At 51.6% G+C, this 25094-nt stretch overlaps 1 protein-coding gene across 1 annotated transcript; it reads right to left on the bottom strand.

Moving 5' to 3' along the window:
• Window positions 1–355: 355 nt before the first annotated feature.
• Window positions 356–22308, bottom strand: EIF4EBP1 (eukaryotic translation initiation factor 4E binding protein 1). The gene is made up of 3 exons (XM_067721746.1): window positions 22088–22308; window positions 2988–3167; window positions 356–801 (listed from the first exon to the last, which is right to left on the bottom strand). Exons 1-3 carry the CDS (start codon window positions 22230–22232, stop codon window positions 770–772), a joined length of 357 nt encoding a protein of 118 aa, XP_067577847.1. The 5' UTR covers window positions 22233–22308; the 3' UTR covers window positions 356–769.
• Between the last annotated feature and the right edge of the window lie 2786 nt (window positions 22309–25094).

Consider the following 25094-nt stretch of genomic DNA (forward strand, 5'->3'; position numbering starts at 1 on the left):
GCTCTCCTTCCCTTTGATGCTTGCAGGGAAGGGCCCGCAGAGCTAAGGTGACTGAGCCACTGGACACGTTTGGGGGGGACACAGCCCAGAAAAGAGGTAGCACCTAGCACCGCAAAACAGGAGATGGAGAGTAGTGCAGCTCCAACCCTGCCCCGATGACATCTGTCCTGGACCCGCGTGCGCTGTTACCTTCCCAAGCTGGACAGCGAGGCCAACCCGTGCTCTACTCACCCCACGGGATCCGTGTGACGGTCAAGCGAGATGCTGTATAGAAAGCGCCTGACAAGCATGGCACAGAGTAGTTGGCATTAGCTATCCACATGGAGGTGAAAAGAGCTCAGACAGGGGCCAATGCTTGGCCCTAGGGCGAAGGTGGCTTTTATTTCCTTTCTTGGGAAGGGAGGGGGAGGGGAGCTTTCCCACACACCAACCTGAGGAAGGGGTGGGTGCGCCCCCCGGAGGAGGGGGCTGGGAGAGCCGGAGCGTGTCCACTAGCTGGCCCTGGGCTGCAGGGTGTGCCTGAGGTCACTGCCCTCGGGTGACAGCTCCTGCAGGGCTGCAGGCACACGGAGGTATCTGCTGGTGTCCACGAAGGGGGAGGGGAGCAGGTGCCCTGAGCGAGGGAGCAGCGGGCGGGGCTGGAAGGCTCCACACCCGACGGCTGCCCAGGATGGTGACTTTCGTAAGGCCTGGCTGGTGTGACCCTTCTCCCGAGACGAGACGGGCCTCTGGGGCCCAAGCGGCGTTGCTCACTCCGACGGCTGGCCCTTTAAATGTCCATCTCAAACTGTGACTCTTCACCTGGGGAGAGAAGAGACAGAGGGCCAGGTGAGCCACGGGCATGTGGGAGCGCTGACATTCTAGAGGCCAAGAAGAGGCGTGGTTTCCCATTCTGCTGTTCCCACAAGGAGAGCAGGGCCGGGCCAGGTCTGTGCCTCCAAGGAGAACGGAGAGAGGGCAGGACCAGGAATTCCCAGAAACACACGTCCAGCTGTGCTCCCTCCCCCAATCCCAAATGAAGCACAGAGACCACGTCTCCCCACAGGAGAGGTGACAGCCCTGAATTCTGTAATAAGAGTGAATGGCTCCTTGTGATTTGAAATAAATACAACTTCCCAAATATTTCTTAAACGTAAGCCCTTTCTGAGCACATGTCCCAGCTTCTGGTTTAGAAAGTGGTACCCTGACCTACTAGGCATACATCCGATTTCCCACAGAACAGCCTGACCCTGCGATACAGAAGTTATTTGGGTAATTCAGCCACTCACTGCCCTTGTCCAACTCTTACCATTAAAATTTTCAAGTAATTCATGCTGCGGCAGCTTGTTTTTTTCTTTTTTTTTTAAATTAATATATTTATTTGGCTGTGCGTGGTCTTAGCTGCGGCCCTCGGGTTCTTCGTTGCCGTGTGAGGGATCTTTTAGCTGTGCCTTGCGGGATCTAGTTCCCTGACCAGGGATTGAACCCAGGCCCCCTGCATTGGGAGCGTGGAGTCTTAACCACTGGAGCGCCAGGGAATTCCCTTGTTTTCCTTTTTAATGGAACTGCCTCCTTCACGGTCTCCTGGCCAAGGCTGCTCCAAGGTTCCACAGGGCAGGATGCCTGCTGTGACACCCGGAGGGGAACAACTACCCTCGTCTACCCACAGATATGTGGGTCCAAGGGCAGGAGCCTTGGCTTCTCATAGCCAGTTATGCAAAATGGACAATCATGTCCCCCTCCTCCACTACACCCCATCCCAACAACCATGCAGACCACTAGGCTGTTATTGTGGGGTCAGAGCTGTTGGCCTGGGGCACTGCTGGGCTAACCTGCATTTGTTATGGGCCAGAGCAGTTCCAGAAACTGGGAGGGAAGAGGGTGTGCAAGTGCGGGCGATGGACAGCCTTCAGGTAGTGGTGACACAACCATTTCAGGTGTTGACAACCTCCATCCTCAACTACCAGTCTTTGGTTTAAGCAGGGGGACCGACCACGTGACTCTATCCCTCCTTCTCTCCATCCTGTAACACAGGGCAGGGAACTGCGCTGCCTGGGGCCGTCCTTCCTACTGCGCTCTCTGTGCCCGTCCACCTCCCTTCCCTCCAAGGCTCTCCAAGTCTGAAGGCAAGGCAACTGGGGCCTGTCTTGGGAGGTGGGGTTCCCGAGTTAATAATGAACCACATCCTGCAGGCGATGAGTTCTGGGGAGACGGGTTCTCTGCTGCTGTCAGCAGAGCCAGCCCAGCCTGAGGTCCCAGCTGCTTCCTGTCCGGGCTTGGTGTACCGCCTTTGGGTGAAGGGTCAGCAGCCTCCAGGCTGACTCAGGTTGTCTGCGAGTGCTTATGCTGCGTCCTCCACATAGCGGGAGCGCACAGATGCTCTGGCCAGCCAGTCTCGATGCCACAAAGAGGGCATTCACACACCTCTGCCGGGGTGGCTGCTGTGATCGCTTGGCAGGGGGTGTGGGGAACAGACACCAGGAAGGACCCAGCTACCCCATGTGGTACCTGCAGAAACAACTGGTTGCACTGTTTCTACCGTCTCCAGAATCCGCTATGGACACCCTAACAGAAGGCATCCCGGATGCCTTTCTGATCCCACAGACATGTAATTTCCTAGAGGGTGAGGATGCGGTGACTTTGATGTCACCTCCTGCCCACAAATATCGTGGGTGGGCTCCGAGTATCATAGACACGCGGAAACACTTCAGGGACAATTACACAAAGGTTATTAAAGTGCTTCTCAAAGTGGCTGCGTGATCCCCTGGCAAGCTCCCCACTAATGAGATTATATGAGGCCAAATCGCCTTTCCTCCGGTTCCTGGGCCCCTTTCCCCGGGAAAGCTGGTTCCGATGAAAGTTCTACACTCCAGTCCCTACCCGCACCCTCTGGACTCTGGGCAGTTCCAAGCAGGAGCATCATTCCCCTCCCTGGAACTCCCCGTGAGCGGATGGGACCACACGCATCCCCCTCCCCAGGGAGAGCCTGGCCGAGCCCGGCCACTCACCGCCCGCCGGCTTGTCCTCTGGGCTGCTGCTCAGGTGGTCCTGGCTGGCTTCTGTAGGGGGCTCATGACCCACAGGGCTAGTGACCCCGGGAATGGTGGGCAGGTCCCGCGGGGGCGTTTTGGTCACAGGTGAGTTCCGGCACTCCATTAGGAACTTCCGGTCGTAGATGATCCTGGTACCTGGCAGGGGGCGGGGACATTGATAACGCCATGGCGGACCACCCGCTCCCCCCCAGCCTGCTGTTTTCCCCCATGTCTTTGAGGTGTGGCTGCAGCGCAGGTGGGGGGTTTTCCTGCAAAAGCCCGGACGGAGGAGTGAGGCTTACTCATGCCTGGCTGCAGCCCAGGACGCTGCTGCTACCAAACTGCCTTGGCTCCCCGTCCCGCGGGCGATCCTGTGGCCCCCTGACCGCATCCATCCTCCCCTGTGCTTGCTGCTCACAGCCCACCAACTCACTCCCAGACCCTGTGCTCGGTGTCGCCACTCACGACAATCACATCCGACAGCGGAGAAAGTGCGTTTTTTATGCATTTTTCAATTCTGTCCTTACAGCACCCTCGTGGGATATCCAGAATCTTTAACTCCATTAACAGAGGGGCAAAGAGAAAAATCAAGTGATCCCCCCAACCAGTAAAAAATGAGAACGCTTCCTGTCTGGACTCAAGCCCTCCCGCCCCACGCCGCTCTTCACTCAGCCCATCTCCCCTGAGACACCCCCGCCCCCAGCATCCTTTACCTATCCGCTCCGATGCGTCCCTACTTCAGGGCTTCTACACAGGGGAGAGGGTGACTCTCCTTTCTGAAGAGTCACCCTAGGGTGAGGAACTATGTCTTATGATTCACTGTCCTTAAAGCACCCAGGACCCCTCCTATGAGGGCAGCTGCCTGGGAGACTCCTTAAAAAGGGCGTGTTTTCTCAAGCAGAGGACCCAGGAGCCTGGTGGGAGGCCAGCTGATTCCTCAAACAAGAGTGAAGACTGAGAAGGTTACTCCCGTTGGGCCCTAGTTTAATCCTGATTATCTCAGAAGCACCAGCGTGGTCCTAGTAACATAACACCTCCTGAACATTTGCTGACGGCTCCCTTCTCAACAGGAGCAGGCCCCAGGCTCCTAGCCATCACCAGGCAGAGGAATCTAGCCAGAATTTAAAACTGTCTTCTTGTCATTATGTTTCTTTTTATAGCTACCTTCTATTTACAGCAAGTGAGTCTGGTTTTTCCATATACAGTTGTGATATCAAGCTTCCTTTTAATAAATACAATAGGATATAATTGAATATGGTAATAGTACATGTTATATATTACATGATATATGTAATAATAAAAACTAAATTTAAAAGAGAAGGTGATATAAAGAGAAATATTAAATATATGTACAAGTACAATGCAAAGTATGATAAAGACTGCAGAGGAGGGACTTCCCTGGTGGTGGAGTGCTTAAGAATCCACTTAACCACTTAAGGGTTCGAGTCCTGGTCCGGGAAGATCCCACATGCCGCGGAGCAGCTAAGCCTGTGAGCCACAACTACTGAGCCTGCGCTCTAGAGCCCGCGAGCCACAACTACTGGGTCCATGTGCCACAACTACTGAAGCCCACGCACCAAGAGCCCGTGCTCCACAACAAGAGAAGCCACTGCAACTAGAAGCCCGCGCACTGCAATGAAGAGTAGCCCCTGCTCCCTACAACTAGAGAAAAGCCCGCATGCAGCAACGAAGACCCAACACTGCCAAAATAAATAAATAAATAAATAAATAAATAAAAAGACTGCAGATGAGGGAGAGGTCTAAGTTAGGGATTAACATATACATACTACGATATATAAAATAGATAACCAACAAGGGCCTACTGTACAGCACAGGGAACTATATTCAATATCTTGTAATAACCTGTAATGGAAGAGAATCTGAAAAAGAATAGATTTATATATATACGTATTGCATAACTGAATCACTGGGCTGTACACTTGAAACACTGTAAATCAACTATAATCCAATGAAAAAAAAAAATAAAGACTGCAGATGGACGGTGAATGGCCCCAGTTTAGAAACCAGGATGCAAGGACTTCAGGAATGCCCTTCCTTATCAATAGCCCTGAAATACGTCCCTCACTTAATGGCTCTGCTGAGTGACATTCCAACAGCTGAGATTCATTTCTCAATGTTGAGCACTGCCTCTCTGTTAACCCTTGGAGCCAGGAGAGGGACCGGTTTGCATCCGAGCTCTGATGTGAGTTAATAAGACTGGGCTCCAGTGCTGAGGATGACCTGGGCTGCTGGAGAGCAGAGGATGGTGAGAGATACCCAAGGTGAACTCTGCCTCCTTGCTGAGTTGTCCCAGTCAGACTCGGGCCTGTCTAGGCGGCCGCCCAGTCTTGCTTTCCTCTTCTGAGAGGCAGTACTGCTGAGGCTGACAGCCCTGCCCCTCATCACCAGCAGGACAAAAGCTCAGAGCTCACGTTTCCCAGGGGGAGGCGTGGACAGCAAAGCACACAGAACGGCGCTGTACGTTAGGCTCTGCTATCAACCAGCCGGGTGGCCCTGTGCACCTCACCCTCTGTGCCTGCCCCCGGACCCCCGCCGTTCGGGCCTCACCTGTACCATGAAGGGCTGTGTGCCTATGAGCCCAGTGGGCTACAAATGGAGAACAATGGAGCCCTCTCCTTGAGGGAGGATGTCCTGGCTTCAGAGATGGGACCATTTTTCTGTTTCTTAGTTCTCACGGCCTGGCACTTTACTGCACGGCATGTGGAACTTCCCTGACCAGGGATCGAACCCGCGCCCCCTGCAGTGGAAGGGTGGAATCTTAACCACTGGACCACCAGGGAAGTCCATCATTTTTTTCTTTATTTTTATTGAAGTATAGTTGATTTACAATAGTGTGTTAGTTTCTGGTGTACAGCAAAGTGATTCAGTCACATATATATATACACACACACATATACATACATACATATATATATATTCTTTTCATATTCTCTTCCATTATGGTTTATCACAGGATATTGAATACAGTTCCTTATGCTATACAGTAGGACCTTTTTAATCTATTTTATATATGAGAGTTTATATCTGCTAACCCCAAACTCCTTAATACCACCTTGGCTTTTTTTGTTGGTTTGTTCACCACAGAGTAGGGAACTGACCCCATTGGAGTTGAACCTAAGAGCTGGAGATCCAATCGTCTCAAAAAAGAACTTGGAGGGCTTCCCTGGTGGCACAGTGGTTAAGAATCTGCCTGCCAATGCAGGGGACATGGGTTTGAGCCCTGGTCCGGGAAGATCCCACATGCCATGGAACAACTAAGCCAGTACGCCACAACTACTGAGCCTGCGCTCTAGAGCCCGCGAGCCACAACTACTGAGCCCGCGTGCCACAACTACTGAACCCCTCGGGCCTAGGGCCCATGCTCTGCAACAAGAGAAGCGACCACAATGAGAAGCCTGCGCATCACAAGGAAGAGTAGCCCCCGCTCGCTGCAACTAGAGAAAGCCCACGCACAGCAACCAAGACCCAACACGGCCAAAATTAAATAGATAAAATAAATAAATTTAAAAAAAAAAAGAACTTGGAGGTCAGCAGCTTCTGGGAAGGTTCTTTAAAGGTCACTAGCCCTCAGCAATTTTTTAAACAAGTGTAGTAAAATAGAAATAACATAAAACTTACCATCTGAACTAATTTTAAAATGTACAGTTGAGTAGTGTAAGTACATCTGCATGGTTGTACAACCCATCTCCAGGACTGTTTTCATCCTGCCAAACTGAAACTCTATCCAGGAAACAATTCCCCCTCTCCCAGCCCCTGGCAACCACCACTCCACTTTCTGTCTCTCTGAGCTGGACTGCTCTAGGTGCCTCATATAAGTGGAATCATGCAGTATTTGTCTTTTTGCAACTGGCTCGTTTCACTTAGCATAATGTCCTCAAGGTTCATCTACATGGTTGGACCCCATGTGGGAATTTCCTTCCATTTAAGGCTGAATAACATTCAATTGTATGGCTATACCAATTCTGTTTATCCACAGACATTCGGGTTGCATCTACCTTTTGGTTATTGTGAATAATGCTACTAGGTACATGGGTGTGCAAATATCTTGAGGCCCTCCTTTCAATTCTCAGGGTACATACTCAGAAGTAGCCCCCAGCCTTTGAAAAGTCAGTAATTACGCTTAAAAGAGAAAAAGAAATAAACAATGTGCCCTTTATCCTATGGCTAGTGTACTTATTTAAAAATAAAAATCCTCATTTCAGTTAATAAAATCCATAATCTAAATGTCAGCAGAGGTGGCACCCAAGACAGCCACCATCAGAATAATTCAGCCAGGGATGGAGGCTGTAGGATGGTAAACGGCGTTCAGAAAGTCAGCTAACAAGGCATGGAGCCTGGGAGGGGAGGAGACCACAAAGCCACCACTGACTAATTTGGGGCTGGTGAAGGATGGGAGCTGGAGATGAAGCTGCTTTGGCTTTTTAACCCTTTCTTCTTCCAACCCTTCATGGGATCCACCATCACACAGCTTCAGTGAACAGTGATCTTCTGGAAATTCCCTAAGCCTCCCACAGAGGACACAAACTTTACAAAACACACACAGTCCCATACTGTCAAAAATAGGAAACCTTAGGTGACAAGGCTGCTGCTGTCTCCTGGAACTGGGGGCGTGGCCTGCATTACGGGGACAGGAAGTGGGAACCAGCAGGGGATGCCACGGTCCCTGCGAGGCTGAGCGAGGTGCTGGTCAAGTGTGATGCTCTGGCGCATGTGGGTGTCACACCAGCCGGTGCCCACGTAACACTCTTCAGCTGAGGGCCTACTTCCTCGCCATGTAAGGGAAAATGACTCACCTCCACTAGGTTTCTATAAACAAAAGCTTTTGAGGATCTAGGCAGCTTCCAGCTGGTAGAGCCAAGACAGTGTTCCCTGCTGCTTCTCTCACAAGTCGTGCAAAACACCAAGAACAAGTAGAAGCACATGCTCCCACCTGGATGCAAAAGGGGCTCCAACTGTTCTCCAAATCACGATATATGAAGACAGAAAGTGAATGGAGTTGTGGTTCTAACAGAGAGAGGGAAAGGGTGACAACTTAATGCAGGAAGGTGGCAGTGGAGGTTACAACAGGAAGCAAGCGGGGTCCGAACCCAGGAAGGTTCAGGAATTAGAGGCATCAAGGAAAATGGGGATGGGGGCTGCGAACAGGGAGAGGTGCCACACATTCCTCACCCAGGAGGAGGGGAGACGGAAAATAAGTAAAGCTGACCTCCTGAACGGTGGCCTCAAACCCCCAGCCCTGCCCTGCCTCAGAATCAAGAGTAAAGATAAAGATCTGTAAAAACGGATTTTGGGAGGGGGGTATCCCAAAAGCAAAAAACCAGCTAGCCACTAGATTGAGTCCACCGGTCTCAACAACTCACAAGGGGCTTCCGGTCAGCTCTTAAGCACCTCACTCTTAAATATAAACAGTCAAATGTCTCCATGCATTTCTGAAAAAAGCTCACAACATTTAATGAGATTCAAATAAACCAACAGGGACTTCCCTGGTGGTGCAGTGGTTAAGAATCCGCCTGCCAATGCAGGGGACATGGGTTCAAGCCCTGGTCTGGGAAGATCCCACATGCCGAGGAGCAACTAAGCCCGTGCGCCACAACTACTGAGCCCGTGCTGTAGAGCCCATGAGCCACAACTACTAAGCCCACGTGCCACAACTACTGAAGCCTGCATGCCTAGAGCCCGTGCTCCACAACAAGAGAACCCACTGCAACAAGAAGCCTGCGCACTGCAACGAAGAGTAGCCCCCGCTCGACACAACTAGGGAAAGCCCGCGCAGCAATAAAGACCCAACACAGCCAAAATAAATAGATAAATTAAAAAAAAAAAAAAAAAAAAAGAATCTGTCTGCCAATGCAGGGGACACGGGTTCGAGCCTTGGTCTGGGAAGATTGCACATGCTGCGGAGCAACTAAGCCCACATGCCACAACTACTAAGCCTGCACTCTGGAGCCCACGAGCTACAACTACTGAGCCTGCACTCTAGAGCCCACGAGCTACAACTACTGCGCCTGCGCTCTAGAGCCCACGAGCTACAACTACTGCGCCTGCGCTCTAGAGCCCACGAGCTACAACTACCGAGCCTGTGCTCTAGAGTCTGCGAGCCACAACTATGGAGCCCACACGCCACCACTACTGAAGCCCGTGTGCTGTAGGGCCCATGCTCCGCTACAAGAGAAGCCACTGCAATGAGAAGCCTGTGCACCTCAACAAAGAGTAGCCCCTGCTCACCGCAACTAGAGAAAGCCTGCATGCAGCAACAAAGACCCATCACAGCCAAAAACAAAACAAAACAAATCAAAACCAACAGGAGAAAAGAGATAATAAAGGGAGCAGAAGACATAAAGATAACCAATTAGAGATAGTACCCAAATCCTGGATAATAGGAAGTCAAGAAACAGCGAAAAGAAAATTTGATCAAAAGAATTTACTTAAATAGAAAAAAAGAAAAGAGACTTTTCATGAATTGAGAGATGAGTCTTTTTTCTTTTTTTAAAAAATCAGTTTACTGTTTTTATTTTTTTAATTTTTATTTATTTATTTTTTGGCTGCATTGGGTCTTCATTGCTGCACGTGGGCTTTCTCTAGTTGCGGTGAGTGGCGGCTACTCTTCATTGAGGTGTGCGGGCTTCTCACTGTGGTGGCTTCTTTTGTTACAGAGCACAGACTTTAGGCGCCCCGGCTTCAGTAGTTGTGGCATGTGGGCTCAGTAGTTGTGGCTTGTGGGCTCTATAGCACAGGATCAGTAGTTGTAGCTTATGGGCTTAGTTGCTCCGCGGCATGTGGGATTTTCCCGGACCAGGGCTCGAACCCGTGTCCCATGCCTTGGCAGGTGATTCTTAATCACTGTGCCACCAGGGAAGTCCCTGTCTACTTTTTTCAAAATAAATTTATTTATTTATTTGTTTATCTACTTATTTTTGGCTACGTTGAGTCTTCGTTGCTGCACACAGGCTTTCTCTAGTTGCGGCGAGCGGGGGCTACTCTTCCTTGCAGTGTGCAGGTTTCTCATTGTGGTGGCTTCTTGTTACAGAACACGGGCTCTGAGCACGCGGGCTTCAGTAGTTGTGGCACGCGGGCTCAATAGTTCTGGCGCACAGGCTTAGTTGCTCTGCAGCATGTGGGATCTTCCAGGACCAGGGCTCGAACCTGTGCCCCCTGCATTGGCAGGCGGATTCTTAACCACTGCGCCACCAGGGAAGTCCTATAACTTTATATATATACAACTTTGATTTTTTTTTTTAAACTAAGGGACAAGTTAAATAAGTTATGGGTCAGACCTACAATGCAATGCTGTGCAGGTACTACTGGAATAAGAAAAGTGTACACTGTCCACAGTATTTCATGAAAAAGTCACAGAACTGTATTTTGTGTTTGGTTATCTTTGGGGGTGAGATAAGGATTAAGGCAAAGAAAACATCTTTTACACTGAACTTTTTTTTTTTAATAAAAAACTGTAATAAGGATATAGGGATATTAAGCAAACAAATAAATAAGGATATAAGGTCAGAATCTCCTTTCCTAGTAAGTCAAGTTAAAACTGCCGTGGCTGGAACAAGATAGCCTCCCCACCCCATGAAAGCCCAGGGGGCTCTTTGCTGGGCTGGGGAAGGAGTGGTAAGCTCACCCGCCAGCACCTCCAGGCCATGTGTACCAGCCCCGTCCACGCTAGACTTTAACTCCAGAACTGTATTCAAGGATCAGGAGAAGTGTTAACACTCACCCACAAAATTGCCGGTCTTTGCTCAATCCCATGCTCTGAGAATAGGTGTGCTGGGTCAGTCGTGTATTCATTCACTGAACCCCTTTGTTTGTTTGTTTCTGGGCCGCGCCATGGGGCTCGCGGGGATCTTAGTTCTCCGACCAGGGACCAAACCTGTGCCCCCTGCAGTGGAAGCGCTGAGTCCTAACCACTGGACTGCCAGGGAAAAGTCCCTCACTGAACCCCTTTGGAACACAGTAGGCCAGGTGTGAGGGATGTAAGGGACCGTTAGATATAGGAACAGCTCCCTGATCTCAGACACACACTTAGTCGGAGGATAAAGACCTGGAAACAAACGATTACTGTCAAGTGTGTGGAGTCTAAAAATGGAGGCATTGGGGCTTCCCCGGTGGTGCAGTGGTTGAGAGTCCGCCTGCCGATGCAGGGGACACGGGTTCGTGCCCCGGTCCGGGAAGATCCCACATGTGCAGAGCGGCTGGGCCCGTGAGCCATGGCTGCTGAGCCTGCGCGTCTGGAGCCTGTGCTCTGCAACGGGAGAGGCCACAACAGTGAGAGGCCCGTGTACCGCAAAAAAAATAAATAAATAAATAAAAATAAAAATAAAAATGGAGGCATAGGTGGGGATCACAGAGGGACAGGGAGAGACCTACCCCATGTGTACCGCTGGCGACAGAGAATCCAAGCCCCCTGACCCTAAACCCCTGAGGCAGAGAATCATCCAAATCACCCCAATTCTGCACTGCCCCGAACTGGGGGGCGGTGCATGGGCACCTCAGATGGGAGGTACTGGAGGTGCAGAGCAGGGGAATCCAGAACCTGCCGCCCTGCAGGGCCGGGGGGAGAAGAGAGGCGGACAACCCCCACCCCCATCAGCCTTCCAACCGTTTGTGTAGCTGGGATCCTGTTGGGTGCTGGGGGAGAGTTCAAGGTTGGGTCTCGAACTACATATAGAGAATAACTGAGGCTGCCTTCTAACTGAAAGCCCATTCAAATGCATGGCCGTAAGTCCAGCGGGCTGCCAGAGTTCCCAGCTATGGAGAGAAAGGGTGGGAACAACACTGGAGTAGGGGTTGGTGGGAGAGAATACAGTGCTGCTCTTCCTACAGCCTAGTGGTCAGAGACCCAGCTCTCCCACTTGCTGGCTCTACCCACTCTGGGCGTTATTGCTCCACGTCTCTGTGCCTCGATTTCTTCCTCTGTAGAATGGGGATGATGGTGATGACGACAGTGCAACTTCACAGGGTCACTGCGTGGGGCAGCACAGTGGCTGACACAAAGTAAGCCCTAAACAAACAAACCCTAGCTATTACCATGGCCAGTGTGGCTTCAGGTGACATACTTTACCCTTTATTCAGTCCCATCCACACCAGGGATCAGTTGTATGGGGGCCAAAACAAAGAAACACAAAGAACTGGGACAAATCAGAGGGAAGGCAAGCAACCCTGCGAAGAGACTTGTGGGGAAAGGGCAAGGGTGGAGATGGGGGAGGGTAAGGGCGTCCTCCACCCTTTTTTGGTCCACAGAAACATGCTTCAAGAACCACCACAAGGTGACTTCCCTGGGGGCGCAGTGGGTAAGACTCCGCGCTCCCAACACAGGCGGCTGGGGTTCAATCCCTGGTAAGGGAACTAGATCCCACATGCTTGCCGCCACTAAGAGTTCGCAAGCCGCAACTAAGGAGCCCACCTGCCGCAACTAAGGAGCCCACGGGCCGCAACCAAGGAGCCCGTCTGCCATAACTAAGACCTGGCACAACCAAATAAATAAATAAATAATTTAATTTAAAAACAGCAACAGAAACAAAAGAAAAACACCACAAGGGGACTTTCCTGGCGGTCCAGTGGTTAAGACTCTGCGCTTCCACTGCAGGGGGCGTGGGTTGGATCCCCGGTGGGGGAACTAAGATCCCATGTGCTGTACAGTGTGGCCAAAAAATTAAAAAGAACCATGGCATGTTTGATAACTGGTGTCATCTGGGACTTTAAACTCCTTATGTGCACCAAATGCAAGAATGGCATTTTTTCTCCAGGCAGGTTTTGGGGTGAGGACAGCTTGTTTGAACATATAAAGCAAGGCAGACCTTCCCTAGGGTCTGGTTTCCTCACCGGTAAACAAGGGCTTGTTCTGGGCTCATTCTAACTATTTTTAAAGCACCAACCCTGTGCCAGGATTTAGAGGTAATCTCTCAGGTCTGTTTCAGCTCTGACACCAACCGTTTATTTTTAGGATCTCCTTGTGGGCAGGTGCTTTTCAAGTGTAACTAGCCCGGGGCCGGGGACGCAGCGGTTCTGGGCTCAAACCCGGGTGTGCCACACACCAGCCCTCATCTCCCAGTCCCAGCTTCATTCCACAGCTCGGTGCCAACAAGACCCGCGCCTCCCAGGAGTGGCCTGAAGATCACATCACCACGTGAGCCCTGTCTGCCTGTGGGCAGGGGGGCGGCGCTCAGAGCCTGACCTGCTAGGTCTCCGTGGCCCCCTCGACCCCCCGGAGGGAGACACATTGTCCTCGACTCGCAGACAGGAAACTGAGGCTCAGAAAGGCCGGCCCCTCGCAGCCATCCTGAGGCAGACACAGCCCACGTCGCCTCCGACCCCAAACACCAGCCTCGGTTTATAACGAGCAGGGCAGCGGGGCCACCGCACCGGCCACTGGGGAAGTCGCAGGGGTCTCCAGATTTCTGCCTCCTTTCCCGCCTGTTTGGCCAGAACAGGACGTTCCCTGGGAGGGAGGCCTCCTAGATTCCTTCTTCATCCCCCGCCCCCCCTGCGGTCCCGCCCTCCCCCTCGGGGCCAAGCGGCGTCTGGATGCGGCGGCTCCTGTAAGTTGAGACGCTGGTCCCTCGCTCTCCCCGGGCCTCCCAGGCAGAAGCCCTCCTCCCCAGGACGTGAGGCCCAACAAGAGTACAAGCGCGGAATTCCTAGAACTGCTGTTCCCCTTCCAGGGCCGGGAGAGCATTTCACAACACGGTCAGGCGGAGGGCCGGACGCCTGTGCTCGGACGCGGGCCAGCCTCCCGGGAGCCACGCACTCGGATGAGCTTACAGCCGGCTCACCGGCGGTGCCCCGACGACCGGGAGGCACAGCTGCAGCCGCGCGGGCCCGCAGGGCTCTCCCTCCCTGCCCTTGCCTGGGCGGCTGTTCTTGCTGGGCAGTCTGCTTGGCAAGCAGAGCCGACCGGTCTGGGAGAGAATCGTGGTAGAGAAGCAGAAGAGCACGCTCCCTCCAAGCCTGCCCTTCACGTCTGGCCCCGCCAGCTCTGCAGAGAGAACCAAGATGCCCACGTTCTCAAGGGTCAAGGGGTCTTATGAAGGTCCTGGAGTAACAAAGGTGCCACCAGCGAGTGGCAAAGGGCCCCCCCTTCAGGCCCCATGAGGGAATAGGCCAGTTGATTCGAAAATTAAGCAGAAGGGACAAGGCTTTTACAGGGACGTTCAGACCAAAATAGTTGAATGAATTCTTCTAGGGCCAGCCCAGCTCCTCCCCGTTCCCTGTGCACCTGGCAGAGCCAGGTAAGGCTGCCTCCGAAACTCACTACCAACCGGGGAGTGCCCGTCTGAAATGCCCCACCCCTGTTGTTGCTGGAAACGGGAGGGGCCTTGTTTTTTGTGAACGGCACCCCCCAAATTCACATGCAGAAGCCCCAACCCCAAGTACCTCAGTGTAACCCTAATTGGAGAGAAGGTCTTTTAAACAGGCCATTATGTTAAAATGAGGCCGTTGGGTAGGGGCCCTAAAACAACACGCTGATGTCCTTGTAAGAGGAGAGAGAGATTCCACAGAGGAAGGACACCCACCAGGTGCAGAGGCAGCAAGAGGGCTGCGGTCTGCAAGCCAAGGACAGGGCCTCAGGAGAAACCAAGCCTGCCGGCACTTTGATCTTGGACTTCCAGCTTCCAGACCAAGGAGAAAATAAACTTGTTTAAACTACCCAGTCTGTGGATTTTGTTACGGGAGCCCTAGCAAATTAATATAGGCCCACTTTCCCCTTTTGTTCAGAAGAGCAGAAGAGAGAAGCCCAGGGCTTCCCTGGTGGCACAGTGGTTAAGAATCCGCCTGCCAATGCAGGGGACACGGGTTCGAGCCCTGGTCTGGGAAGATCCCACATACCACGGAGCAACTAAGCCCGTGTGCCACAACTACTGAGCCTGTGCTCTAGAGCCCGTGAGCCACAACTACTGAGCCCCCATGCTGCAACTAATGAAGCCCACGTGTCTAGAGCCCGTGCTCTGCAACAGGAGAAGCCACCACAATGAGAAGCCTGCTCACCTCAACGAAGAGTAGCTCCCGCACTGCAGGTAGAGAAAGCCCGCGCGGAGCAACAAAGACCCAACACAGCCAAAAAAAAAAAATAATAATAAAATAAATTTTTAAAAATTTTAAAAATAAAATAAAACCCAAGTCTGCTTCCTTTGTGAAGTCTCCCTGCCACTCCCCAGAGCCCTTTAAAAAAAAAAGAAGAGAGAGAGAGAAGCCCACTTATACACACCCACTCTTTAAGGCAAGAGACCCAGTTCTTCACCTCCACACCGTGTGCCTCACCAGGCGTGTGCTGACTGTGAACCCGCCTGCACCCCCAGTAGTCTCCCTCCCACCCAGCTGTGGACTGCTGGGCTCAGACACCTGACATCATCCTCTTGCCAGTATTCCAGAAAGTCAAGGATGTTCAAATGCGAGTGCTGAGCAGGGCTGGGCAAGCACGGGCTCCTCTGAAGGGTGTACCCAAAGCCCGGCTGCTTGAAGGGGAAAGAGGTAGGCTGGGCGGCAGTTAGTAAGAGAAGGCATGACACCAAGTGAATGTATGGCCCAGTGGCCTGGCACCATGGCCATCTGTATGGTTGGCGTTCTGGAGCTGGACAGAAGGGCTTGAAAATGGGGCATGAGATCTATGACTCAATATTATCAGGAAGGTGTCCTCTGTTCTTAAACCAACGGTCAATACACAGGCTTGTGATTCCTGTCTGCTTCTACACCTGGCCCTGGCTCTGCTGGCCACACAGCAGAACGGGCAGTTAAGTCTTCTTAAAGGACTGTTCTTTGAGGCTTGGCCCTTGTGGAACATCGTCTAAAAGCGTGGTCCGCATAAATCCTCCAATCCCTGTTTGCACATGCGGCTTCCCTCATTCAAAGGAGTTATTTTCCCCTCTCGTTGAATCTGGGCTAGCCCACAGCTTGCCTTGACTGATAGAATACCATGTCAGTGACATTACGTGACTTCTGAGCCTAGGCCTTAAGAGGCCTTGCAAACTGCCATGGAAATAAGCTCACATTCTGAATGATGTGAGACCACGAGGACAGAAAGAGAGCCCAACCTTCCAGCTGTCCCCAGCAATGCCCAGACAGGTGGCTAAGGCCATCTTGGACCTTCCAGCCCAGGGCAATCCAGCTGCCAACTGTATGCAGCCAGAGAAGTAGCTCAGGCAAGATGATCAAAAAATGCCCAACTGGCCCAAAGAATGAAGAGAAATAACAGATTGTTGTTGTTGTTGAAGTTACTAAGTTTGGGGACAGCTTGTTATACAGCAGTAGCTAACTGATACAGCCATTCTCATCAAGACAAGTATCTCTGGGTCTAGTATCTGAGCTCTCCCCATGAACCTTCATGGGCATAAGCAATGGGTTACAAGGCCCATGTCTTGAGCATCCAAATGCCATGGATAGATGTCACCTATTTCCACCTAGTCAGCAATACTGGCTGCAAACAAGTAAATAAAGAGCAGCAATCCTAGTGTCTAAGACTTGGGCCCCAATACTGAGTTGCTCAGTATAAAAAGTCACTTCCTTCCACTTTCTGCTCCATAATGATTGGGAATAATACTGGGATAAGTGGGAAAGTTCAGAGGAAGTTAGCTTCTGCCTCTGGGACTTTCCAAGATAAATAACTATACCTGTAACTGAAAGGACAGAAAAGAAAATTCTAAATATTCTTATTAAGCCAGCTCAGACCCAGGCCTGGTGGTAGAGACACTAGGTTACCCTGAGAATGCTTTCATTGCAGGAGTCTTTTCAACCCTTCACCTTCTAGACGTCACACGTAGCTGGTGGCACTGCAAAATAAGCCGTCTCTGAAAGAACTTCCTATCTAACCTAGGGAACAAACACGTAAACAAATACATGTGATTCATTGGAAGAACGCTGGCATGGATCTCAGTAAGATGAGAAAGTAACAGATTTTTCCTTTGTTTGTTTGAACACACAAGGATCTATGCACACAAATGAATACCTTTTGTCCGTTTCACCTTAAGAAGCAATCCTTTTTTCAGTAATTCTGCCCTTTCCTAATTCCTCTTCCAGGAACGACATCAAATAACAACCTGACAAGCAAACGCCTCACTACTTTATACCAAGAGAACAATACGGTACCATCCTGCTGGCCCTTTCACCAAATGTGGTAATGAAGGACTTCTTTGCTCTTTCATGAAAAAACAAAAAAACTCCTTTTTCAAATAATGAGGCCCTGCCACCTTTGAGGAAAAAAATACATAAGCTTCTGAAGGCAATTCAAATCCAAAAGCTGTGTCTGCATTGTTAGAATGTAAGGCCTACCAGGTCGACTACTTAGAGCGGGCAATTCTCACTTAATATCATACAGGTTCTCTGGGGTGGCGTGGGGTGTCTGTCTAATTGCTTCAGTCTATAGATAAAACTCTGATGCTTATAATTCTACTTCAGGTGTGACTTCATCTTTCTAACTTGCAACGCAAGCCCTCGAGGTCACACTGTCTTCCCAGGCCATAAAGGCCTTAAGAACAGGGAGGCCATGGGCATTGGAGGGAGTCTGGGATGCTCTACACCAGGGTCCTCGTCAAAGTCTTTAATGAGGCACATAGTGTGGAATGTTCCAAACGCTTTAAAAGGAAGCTCAGGTCAGTGTAAAAGGAGGCCCATTACAGTTCCCTCCTTGCCTTAATGTCAAGTTCTTTTAACCTGTAATAAAGAGATAATGTGGACTTCCCTGGTGGCGCAGTGGTTAAGAATCTGTCTGCTAATGCAGGGGACACGGGTTCGATCCCTGATCAAGGAAGATCCCACATGCCACGGAGCAACTAAGCCCGTGCGCCACAACTACTGAGCCTGTGCTCTAGAGCCCGCAAGCCACAACTACTGAAGCCCGCGTGCCTAGAGTCCGTGGTCCGCAAGAAGAGAAGCCACCGCAATGAAAAGCCAGCGCACCACAACAAAGAGTAGCCCCTTGCTCACCGCAACTAGAGGAAGCCCGCGCGCAGCAACGAAGACCCAACGCAGCCAAAAATAAATAAATAAAATAAATAAATTTATTTTTAAAAAAAGAGAGACAATGTGACTAAGGCCTGGGGACACTGGCTGTACCCCAGCTTCAGTGCCCAGCCCACCTCCCCATCTTCCCGGCACTGTCTGTTCCACAGCCAGACCTGGGAGCTGCCCCAAGGTAAGCTTCCTGGGCACAGAATTTGTTTGTCTAACCAAATAGGGTGCCAGTAACACCTGTAGTCCTACCTGCGTACCTCTGATTAACCTTATCCAGGTCCAGGGCTTAGGTATGACTACCACCCAAGCAACAACCCCTACAGCTTTGGGGTCAAACAACCAATAAGGAACTGGGAACATAGAGGTTGGTGCGGGAAGGGTGGATGAAGGTATCTGACCCACTCAAAGGTTCTGCTGGTTTATGGTGTTACTGGAGATTTTTAAGACTTCACAGATACAGAGAACAGACTTGTTGCTAAGGGAAAGGGGTGGTGGGGAAGGGAAGGATTGGGAGTTTGGGATTAGCAGATGCAAACTATTCTAATATATATAGAATGGATAAACAACAAGGTCCTACTGTATAGCACGGGGAACTATATTCAGTATGCTGTGATAAACCATAATGGAGGGACTTCCCTGGCAGTCCAGTGAATTGGACTCTGTGCTTCCAAGGCAGGGGGCACAGGTTCGATCCCTGGTCAGGGAACTAAGGTCCCTCATGCCGCAGAGCGTGGCCAAAAAAGAAAAAAAAAAAAAAACCCTAATGGAAAAGAATATGAAAAGGAATATATATGTATAACTGAATCACTTCGTTGTACAGTGAAATTAACACATTGTAAATCAACTATACTTCAATAAAATTTAAAAAAAAACAACCCACAAGACTCCACAGACTCAAATATTCATCTGTGACACTCCCTGAAGTAAATTTCTCTTAAGTTCTCCAGATATCTAACTTCAGATCAGTGACTCAGCCTGTGTAGGGTTAATGACCATGGAAAGCAAAGTGAGTCACACGCATGGAGACGGCTCAGGTCACCTGCTCTCATTCTGCCCCAGGGACAGACACTGCAGTGTTCTTCCCAGCAAGAGTGACCAGCAGACACTTTACTCCAGTAGCTCCTGACACTTCCCACCCAGGAAGACTCTGTCAAAAGCCTGGCTCTCCAGACCCTGGTTTAAAGATGGATGCCAAACCCAACCTTAAGAGAAGTTTACCTGGATAGAAGCATCACTTTTGGTCAGACCGCGGAGGACTGAAACGGTGAGGGCTGTCCCATTCCACTAATTCCTGGGTACTCAGAGTGTGGTACTTACACCAATCACTGGGAGCTAGTTAGATGACCCAGCAATCCCACTACTGGGCATATACTCTGAGAAAACCATAATTTAAAAAGAGTCACATACCAAAATATTCATTGCAGCTCTACTTACAATAGCCCGGAGATGGAAACAACCTAAGTGTCCATCATGGGATGAATGGATAAAGAAGATGTGGCACATATATACAATGGAATATTACTCAGCCATAAAAAGAAATGAAATTGAGCTATTTGTAATGAGGTGGATAGACCTAGAGTCTGTCATACAGAGTGAAGTAAGTCAGAAGGAGAAAGACAAACTCCATATGCTAACACATATATATGGAATTTAAGAAAAAAAATGTCATGAAGAACCTAGGGGTAAAACAGGAATAAAGACACAGACCTACTAGAGCATGGACTTGAGGATATGGGGAGGGGGAAGGGTAAGCTGTGACAAAGCGAGAGAGAGGCATGGACATATATACACTACCAAACGTAAGGTAGATAGCTAGTGGGAAGCAGCCGCATAGCACAGGGAGATCAGCTCGGTGCTTTGTGACCGCCTGGAGGGGTGGGATAGGGAGGGTGGGAGGGAGGGAGACGCAAGAGGGAGGAGATATGGGAACATATGTATATGTATAACTGATTCACTTTGTTATAAAGCAGAAACTAACACACCATTGTAAAGCAATTATATTCCAATAAAGATGTAAAAAAAAAAAAAGAAAAAGAAATGCAGAATCTTAGGCCCCACCGCAAACCTACAGAATCAGAATCTGCATTGAAATGAGGTCCCCACGTAATTCGTATGCACATCGAAGACTGAGAAACAGCACTCCAGACTGAAGCAGAAGAGGGCCAGGAATGACCTTTTCTCATTAGGTCAAGCTCCTCTGCCCTGGGCAAAGGGGCGGCAAAGGCTTGGGCTGAAGTGGGCTTTGGAGGAAGACTCCACGACTTGGCTGAGGCAGAGACAAGCCTGGATCCTCCAGGTTACGGGCTGTGAGCTGTGCCTCCCCGGCTGGACACCCCAGACAAGAAAGACCTGGCTTTAGGCTCCAGGCACTGCTAGCTTCCTTCCTGTTGGCCTCAGAAACGAAGTTACACTCTGATGCCCCTTCTTCTCTCTCTCAACTGAAGACCTTCAAAAGGAGGTAGATTGGCTGAGGTCTGCCCCAAAGCCCTATTTCCCAGTGCAAAGTGAGAAGGGGCAGCTCCCTATCAACGGCACCCCTGGCTATTGCTTCCAATCCGACCCATCCCATCTAGCAACAAAGCTGCAAAATCGGGCCACCTGAGCCTCAGGCCTGCCTCAGTGCCCACCCCGAAGAGATCAAGCACAGGTTCACACCCTCACTTGAAGGAGCCCCAAAACTGTCCAGAAAAGTCCCGGTAGACACATCATGACACAGAAAAAGCAGAACAGCGTGGACTATATAAGTTCCAGCATGGAAAGAGAATTTGAGTCAAAGAGTGGTAGGAAGGGTCGCTGGGAACGTTTCCCTGGATCATTTTTAATAGATGAGGCAGCATTTCTCCCCTCTATGCTTGGCTGCTATTCCTTCTTCAATCTGTGGAAACGGTGTGACACTGCACAGTGGGCACGTATTTGGGGCCTCAGTGCCGCGTTCCATAGAATACGGCGGCACCGTTGTACAAGAACGTCTAAGATCGCTAACAGCTCTAACATTGTATGTTTTGGATCAAACAGCTCCGGACCTCGGGTCTGGCTGTGCTCGCTGGTGGCGGGACAGCTGCCTGAGAAAATAAGCATGTGGCCCCGACGCTGGCAGGCGACGAGGCTGCAGACCCGCCCGCGCGCGTCCGTCCCCACCCGTGGGTCTCAGCGGAGCGCCAGAATCTGCGGCGGTTTTCGAGTAGTTTGGGAAGGAGCGGTGGAAGACGGTGGAAGAGGAGGGGGGAAGGGCAGAAGCGGGTGAGAACAGCGCGAGGAAGAGAGGGAAGTGGTGAGCACGAGGGTTTCATCATGCAAACGCGCGGGCAGGTTTCATCAGCGCCCGTGCGCCGGGACTCCGGGGCTGGGAGGGAACGCCAGGCTCCCGAGGGCAGCCCAAGGCGGGCCCCCACCCGCGCCAGCTCAGCTTCCTCTTCCTCATCCATTCTCAGGGAGGTCACACGGTTCCCTCCCCTCCCCCCCCCCCGGGCAGAAGAACGTGTTTTTCTGCACGGCGCTGCCCGCGGCCCCAGGTCCCTTCGCTGAGAAGCACACGCGTAAAAGGGCGATCTGCCACCCGTGTCGTCGAGGCACTGCTGGAGCAGGCGAGCACCTTCAGCCCAAAGCTGGGGGTGCCTCGGGAAGGAAAAAGGTCTCCGCAAGAGGCAGTGACGCCAACAACCTATTCCATAAAAACCCCAGGCCCGGCCTCTTCTTGGTTCGTGGGTCACCCTGACCCCACCCTATTCCGCCTCAGAACTGCCCCCAGCACCCACAACGGGCAGCACACCTTGGCATGTGGCAGTCCTGGAAGCGTGCGTTTGGGTGAGAGGACTCAGCTGTCTCTCCCAGAAAGCAGGAAACTAATGTGGTGGCATTTGCAGCCGCGGCTCTGGAGTTCGCACCCAGAGGGCGGGCTATGGAAGACGGCCCCCCGTGCGCTCCCTGTGGCCACCTCCGTGACCCTCACCGCCTCCCTGATGCCCCGTATCCGTTCTTCCCAGCCGCCGCGCCCCGGAGCCAGGTCGCCACGTCCAGCTGGCGGTTCCCGAGCCCTCGAGCTCTGCCCAGTCCGTTCTCCACACCGCCCGCACCCAGAGCGGGCGCGCGGCGACCCCCGAGCCCGTGCCTACCTCCCGGGGTGGTACTGAAGAGCGTGCCGCCGGGGGTGGTGCTGTAGTCCCCGGGCGGCAGGTGCACTCCGTCGCTGAGGACCACCCGGCGAGTGGCGGGGATGGCCCGGCTTGGGGTCTGGCTGCAGCTGCTGCCGCTGGACATGGTCTCCCGAGCGCTCCGCCAGCAGCCGGAGCGGGGCCCTCACACCCCTCTTGCCTCGTTCAGTCTCGCTCGGGCCCGCCCCGCCCGAGACCGCCCCTTCCGCCTCTCGGGGTGACGCCCCCTGGGATTTGTAGTTCCTCCCGCGCCGCCGCCACGCCCACCTCCCCCCGGGCCGAGTGGTCTGCTGTTCCTCCCCCGCGCTGGGTCTGAGGCCTCTTACCCCCCCGCTCCAGCGCGCCGAAGCCTGCGCCCCGCCCCTGTTCCTTTCGGGTATCTCGCGGTCACACCCCATTCCTTTCGGGTCCCCAGTGGCCACGCCCCTGTTCCTTTCGGGTCCCCAGCTGACACGCCGGCAGGGACGGGTCGGTTGGGGTTGGTGGTCGGGAAGCTTGCCTACGTTAATGCCTTGCTGGGTTGGGGGAGCGTCTCAGGCTGTGCGGGGATTCTAGCCCATCCGGCCCCCTGTGGGAAGGCTAGTTTCAATACTGGGACATCAGGCCTGAAGGTCCCCTCAACCCTCCCTGTTTCGTGCTCTAGTTCCTCAGATGAGAAAGTGGGGATTGGTTGGTTGGTCATTCATCGGTTTATTGAACATTCGTGATATGGCAGGCGTGGAAGAAAGCGCCAAGAATGCACATTTCTTGCCCTGGAGGCTGTGGGAGAAGGACATGGGGACAAACCATCCAGCTGGGTGACGACGAGGGGTAAACCTGAAGCGAGGTGGGGCTTTGAGAGACTGGACCTCGGTGGGGCGGGCGTGTGGGGAGGGGTAAGAGTCGGTCAGAGAAGGTGCCTTACACCCTTTGAGTTGAGTCCATCCCCCCCGACGCTGCCTGACGTTTAGTAGGTGCTTCTTGAATGAACGAAGGAAGGAACGAATCCTCAAGGAGATCCCCAAGTGGAGGACAGAAAAGCCTGTGGTGGCCACCTCTTGGAAGGGAAAAGGAGAGAGAAAAGTTTAAAAGGGAAATTAGGGCTGGATTGTGAAGGGTCTTTTATTATGCATTTCTTTTTTTTTCAATAAATATTTTATTTATTTATTATTTTTGGCTGCGTTGGATCTTGGTTGCTGCGCGCGGGCTTTCTCTAGTTGCGGCGAGCAGGGGCTACTCTTCATTGTGGTGCGCGGGCTTCTCACTTCGATGGCTTCTCTTGCTGTGGAGCACGGGTTCTAGGCGCACGGGCTTCAGTAGTTGTGGCACATGGACTCAGTAGTTGTGGCACACGGGCTTAGTTGCTCCGCGGCATGTGGGATCTTCCCGGACCAGGGCCCAAACCCGTGTCCCCTGCGTTGGCAGGCGGATTCTTAACCACTGCGCCACGAGGGAAGCCCGTGGAGGGTCTTTTAAATCATGACAGGGTGTGCAGACCTTGTCTCAAGAGCAGGAGATATCAGACATCTTTTAAGCTGGGGAGTGACACGATGTTCTTTTTATAATGGACTATAGGAGGGTGAGGCCCAAGGTAGGAAGTCTGGTTGGGTTTGGTCACTGCTGAGCTAAACCCTAGGCCTATGCTGTCCAACATGGTAGCCAGTGGCCACAAGTGCCCACTGAGCACTTGGAGTTTGGTTAGTCCACAATCACAAATACACACTGGATTTCAAAGACTTAGTATGAAAAAAATAATGTCATATATCTCAATAATTTGTTTTGTACTAATTACATGATGAAATAATATTTTGAATATATCGGGCTAAGTAAAATCTATTATTAAAATTAACTTCACCTGCTTTTTATTTTTTTTGATGGGACTACAAGAAATATATATGTATATATATACACACACACACATATATATATGGCTCATAGTATGTTTCTATTGGACAGTGCTGCTGTAGAATGAGGTGGTATGAAAGCAATACTAAAGATCTCAAGGGCTTCCCTGGTGGTGCAGTGGTTGAGAGTCCGCCTGCCGTTGCAGGGGACGTGGGTTCGTGCCCCGGTCCGGGAGGATCCCACATGCAGCGGAGCGGCTGGGCCCGTGAGCCATGGCCGCTGAGCCTGCGCGTCCGGAGCCTGCGCTCCGCAACGGGAGGGGCCACAGCAGTGAGAGGCCCGCGTACCGCAAAAAAAAAAAAAAAAAAAAGATCTCAAAACTGTCCTCCCAGAAAACTATGGAATCATCAAATGTTAGCTCTGGTCAGGTACTTTATAGGTCATCCAGGACAATAGTTATCTCCATCTTATTAAAAAACAAAACAAACCAACCAACAAACAAAAAACAAAGGCCCAGAGAGGAACGGGAGGGTTTGCTTAAGATCACGCAGCTGTGACATGCCTGAGGCAGGACCAGGACCCCGTCTTGCCTCCCTCCCAGGCCAGCCCTGTTCTCACCACACGAGAAAACAAAGTGGCCCATCCCCCTCCCTTGGGTGGGACTGTTTTGAAAAGGTTTGTTTTGTTCCTTATCAGACCTGCATGTTTGGTTAGAGCAGAGTTTCTAGGGAAGAGGCCTGCTTAGAAAACTCCACACTCACAATGGCCTGAGCAAGAGGGCTGCCAAGGGCTGCTGCGGGGAGTCTGAGGACTGTGGGGGAGCCACAGGGCGGGGCCGTGGATATGGGAAGAATACTAGCCTGGGCCTGGTGCTGCCACCACAGAACTCTTTAGTCCTGGACCAGACTGAAGGGCTATTTCCTTCTCTGGGCCTTTTTCTCAGCATCTTTGTCTCAGCATCTTTGTTTCAGCATCTATCAGATGAGGGGGGTGTGTTTGAACATCTCTGAGGACCCTGAGCATTGACATTTTATGTCTTTGACAAACTGCTGAATTCTGTTTCCTGCCCAGACATTTCACCTATGGTGATTTCTGCCTCTTTACGGAGCAGGGACTCATTCATAGGAAGCCTTGTAATCAAGTA

This window comes from Pseudorca crassidens, chromosome 21 (genome assembly GCF_039906515.1).
Source record: "Pseudorca crassidens isolate mPseCra1 chromosome 21, mPseCra1.hap1, whole genome shotgun sequence".
Lineage (NCBI taxonomy): Eukaryota > Metazoa > Chordata > Mammalia > Artiodactyla > Delphinidae > Pseudorca > Pseudorca crassidens.

Bases quoted from the DNA above. Each gene is read 5' to 3' on its own strand.
- EIF4EBP1 (XM_067721746.1), bottom strand. From the start codon at position 22,232: ATGTCCAGCGGCAGCAGCTGCAGCCAGACCCCAAGCCGGGCCATCCCC. The intron at 3,168-22,087 runs GTAGGCACGGGC...GCCCCCTGCCAG, and splicing joins CTTCAGTACCACCCCGGGAG to GTACCAGGATCATCTACGAC. The intron at 802-2,987 runs GTGAGTGGCCGG...TTCTCTCCCCAG, and splicing joins AGAGGACAAGCCGGCGGGCG to GTGAAGAGTCACAGTTTGAG.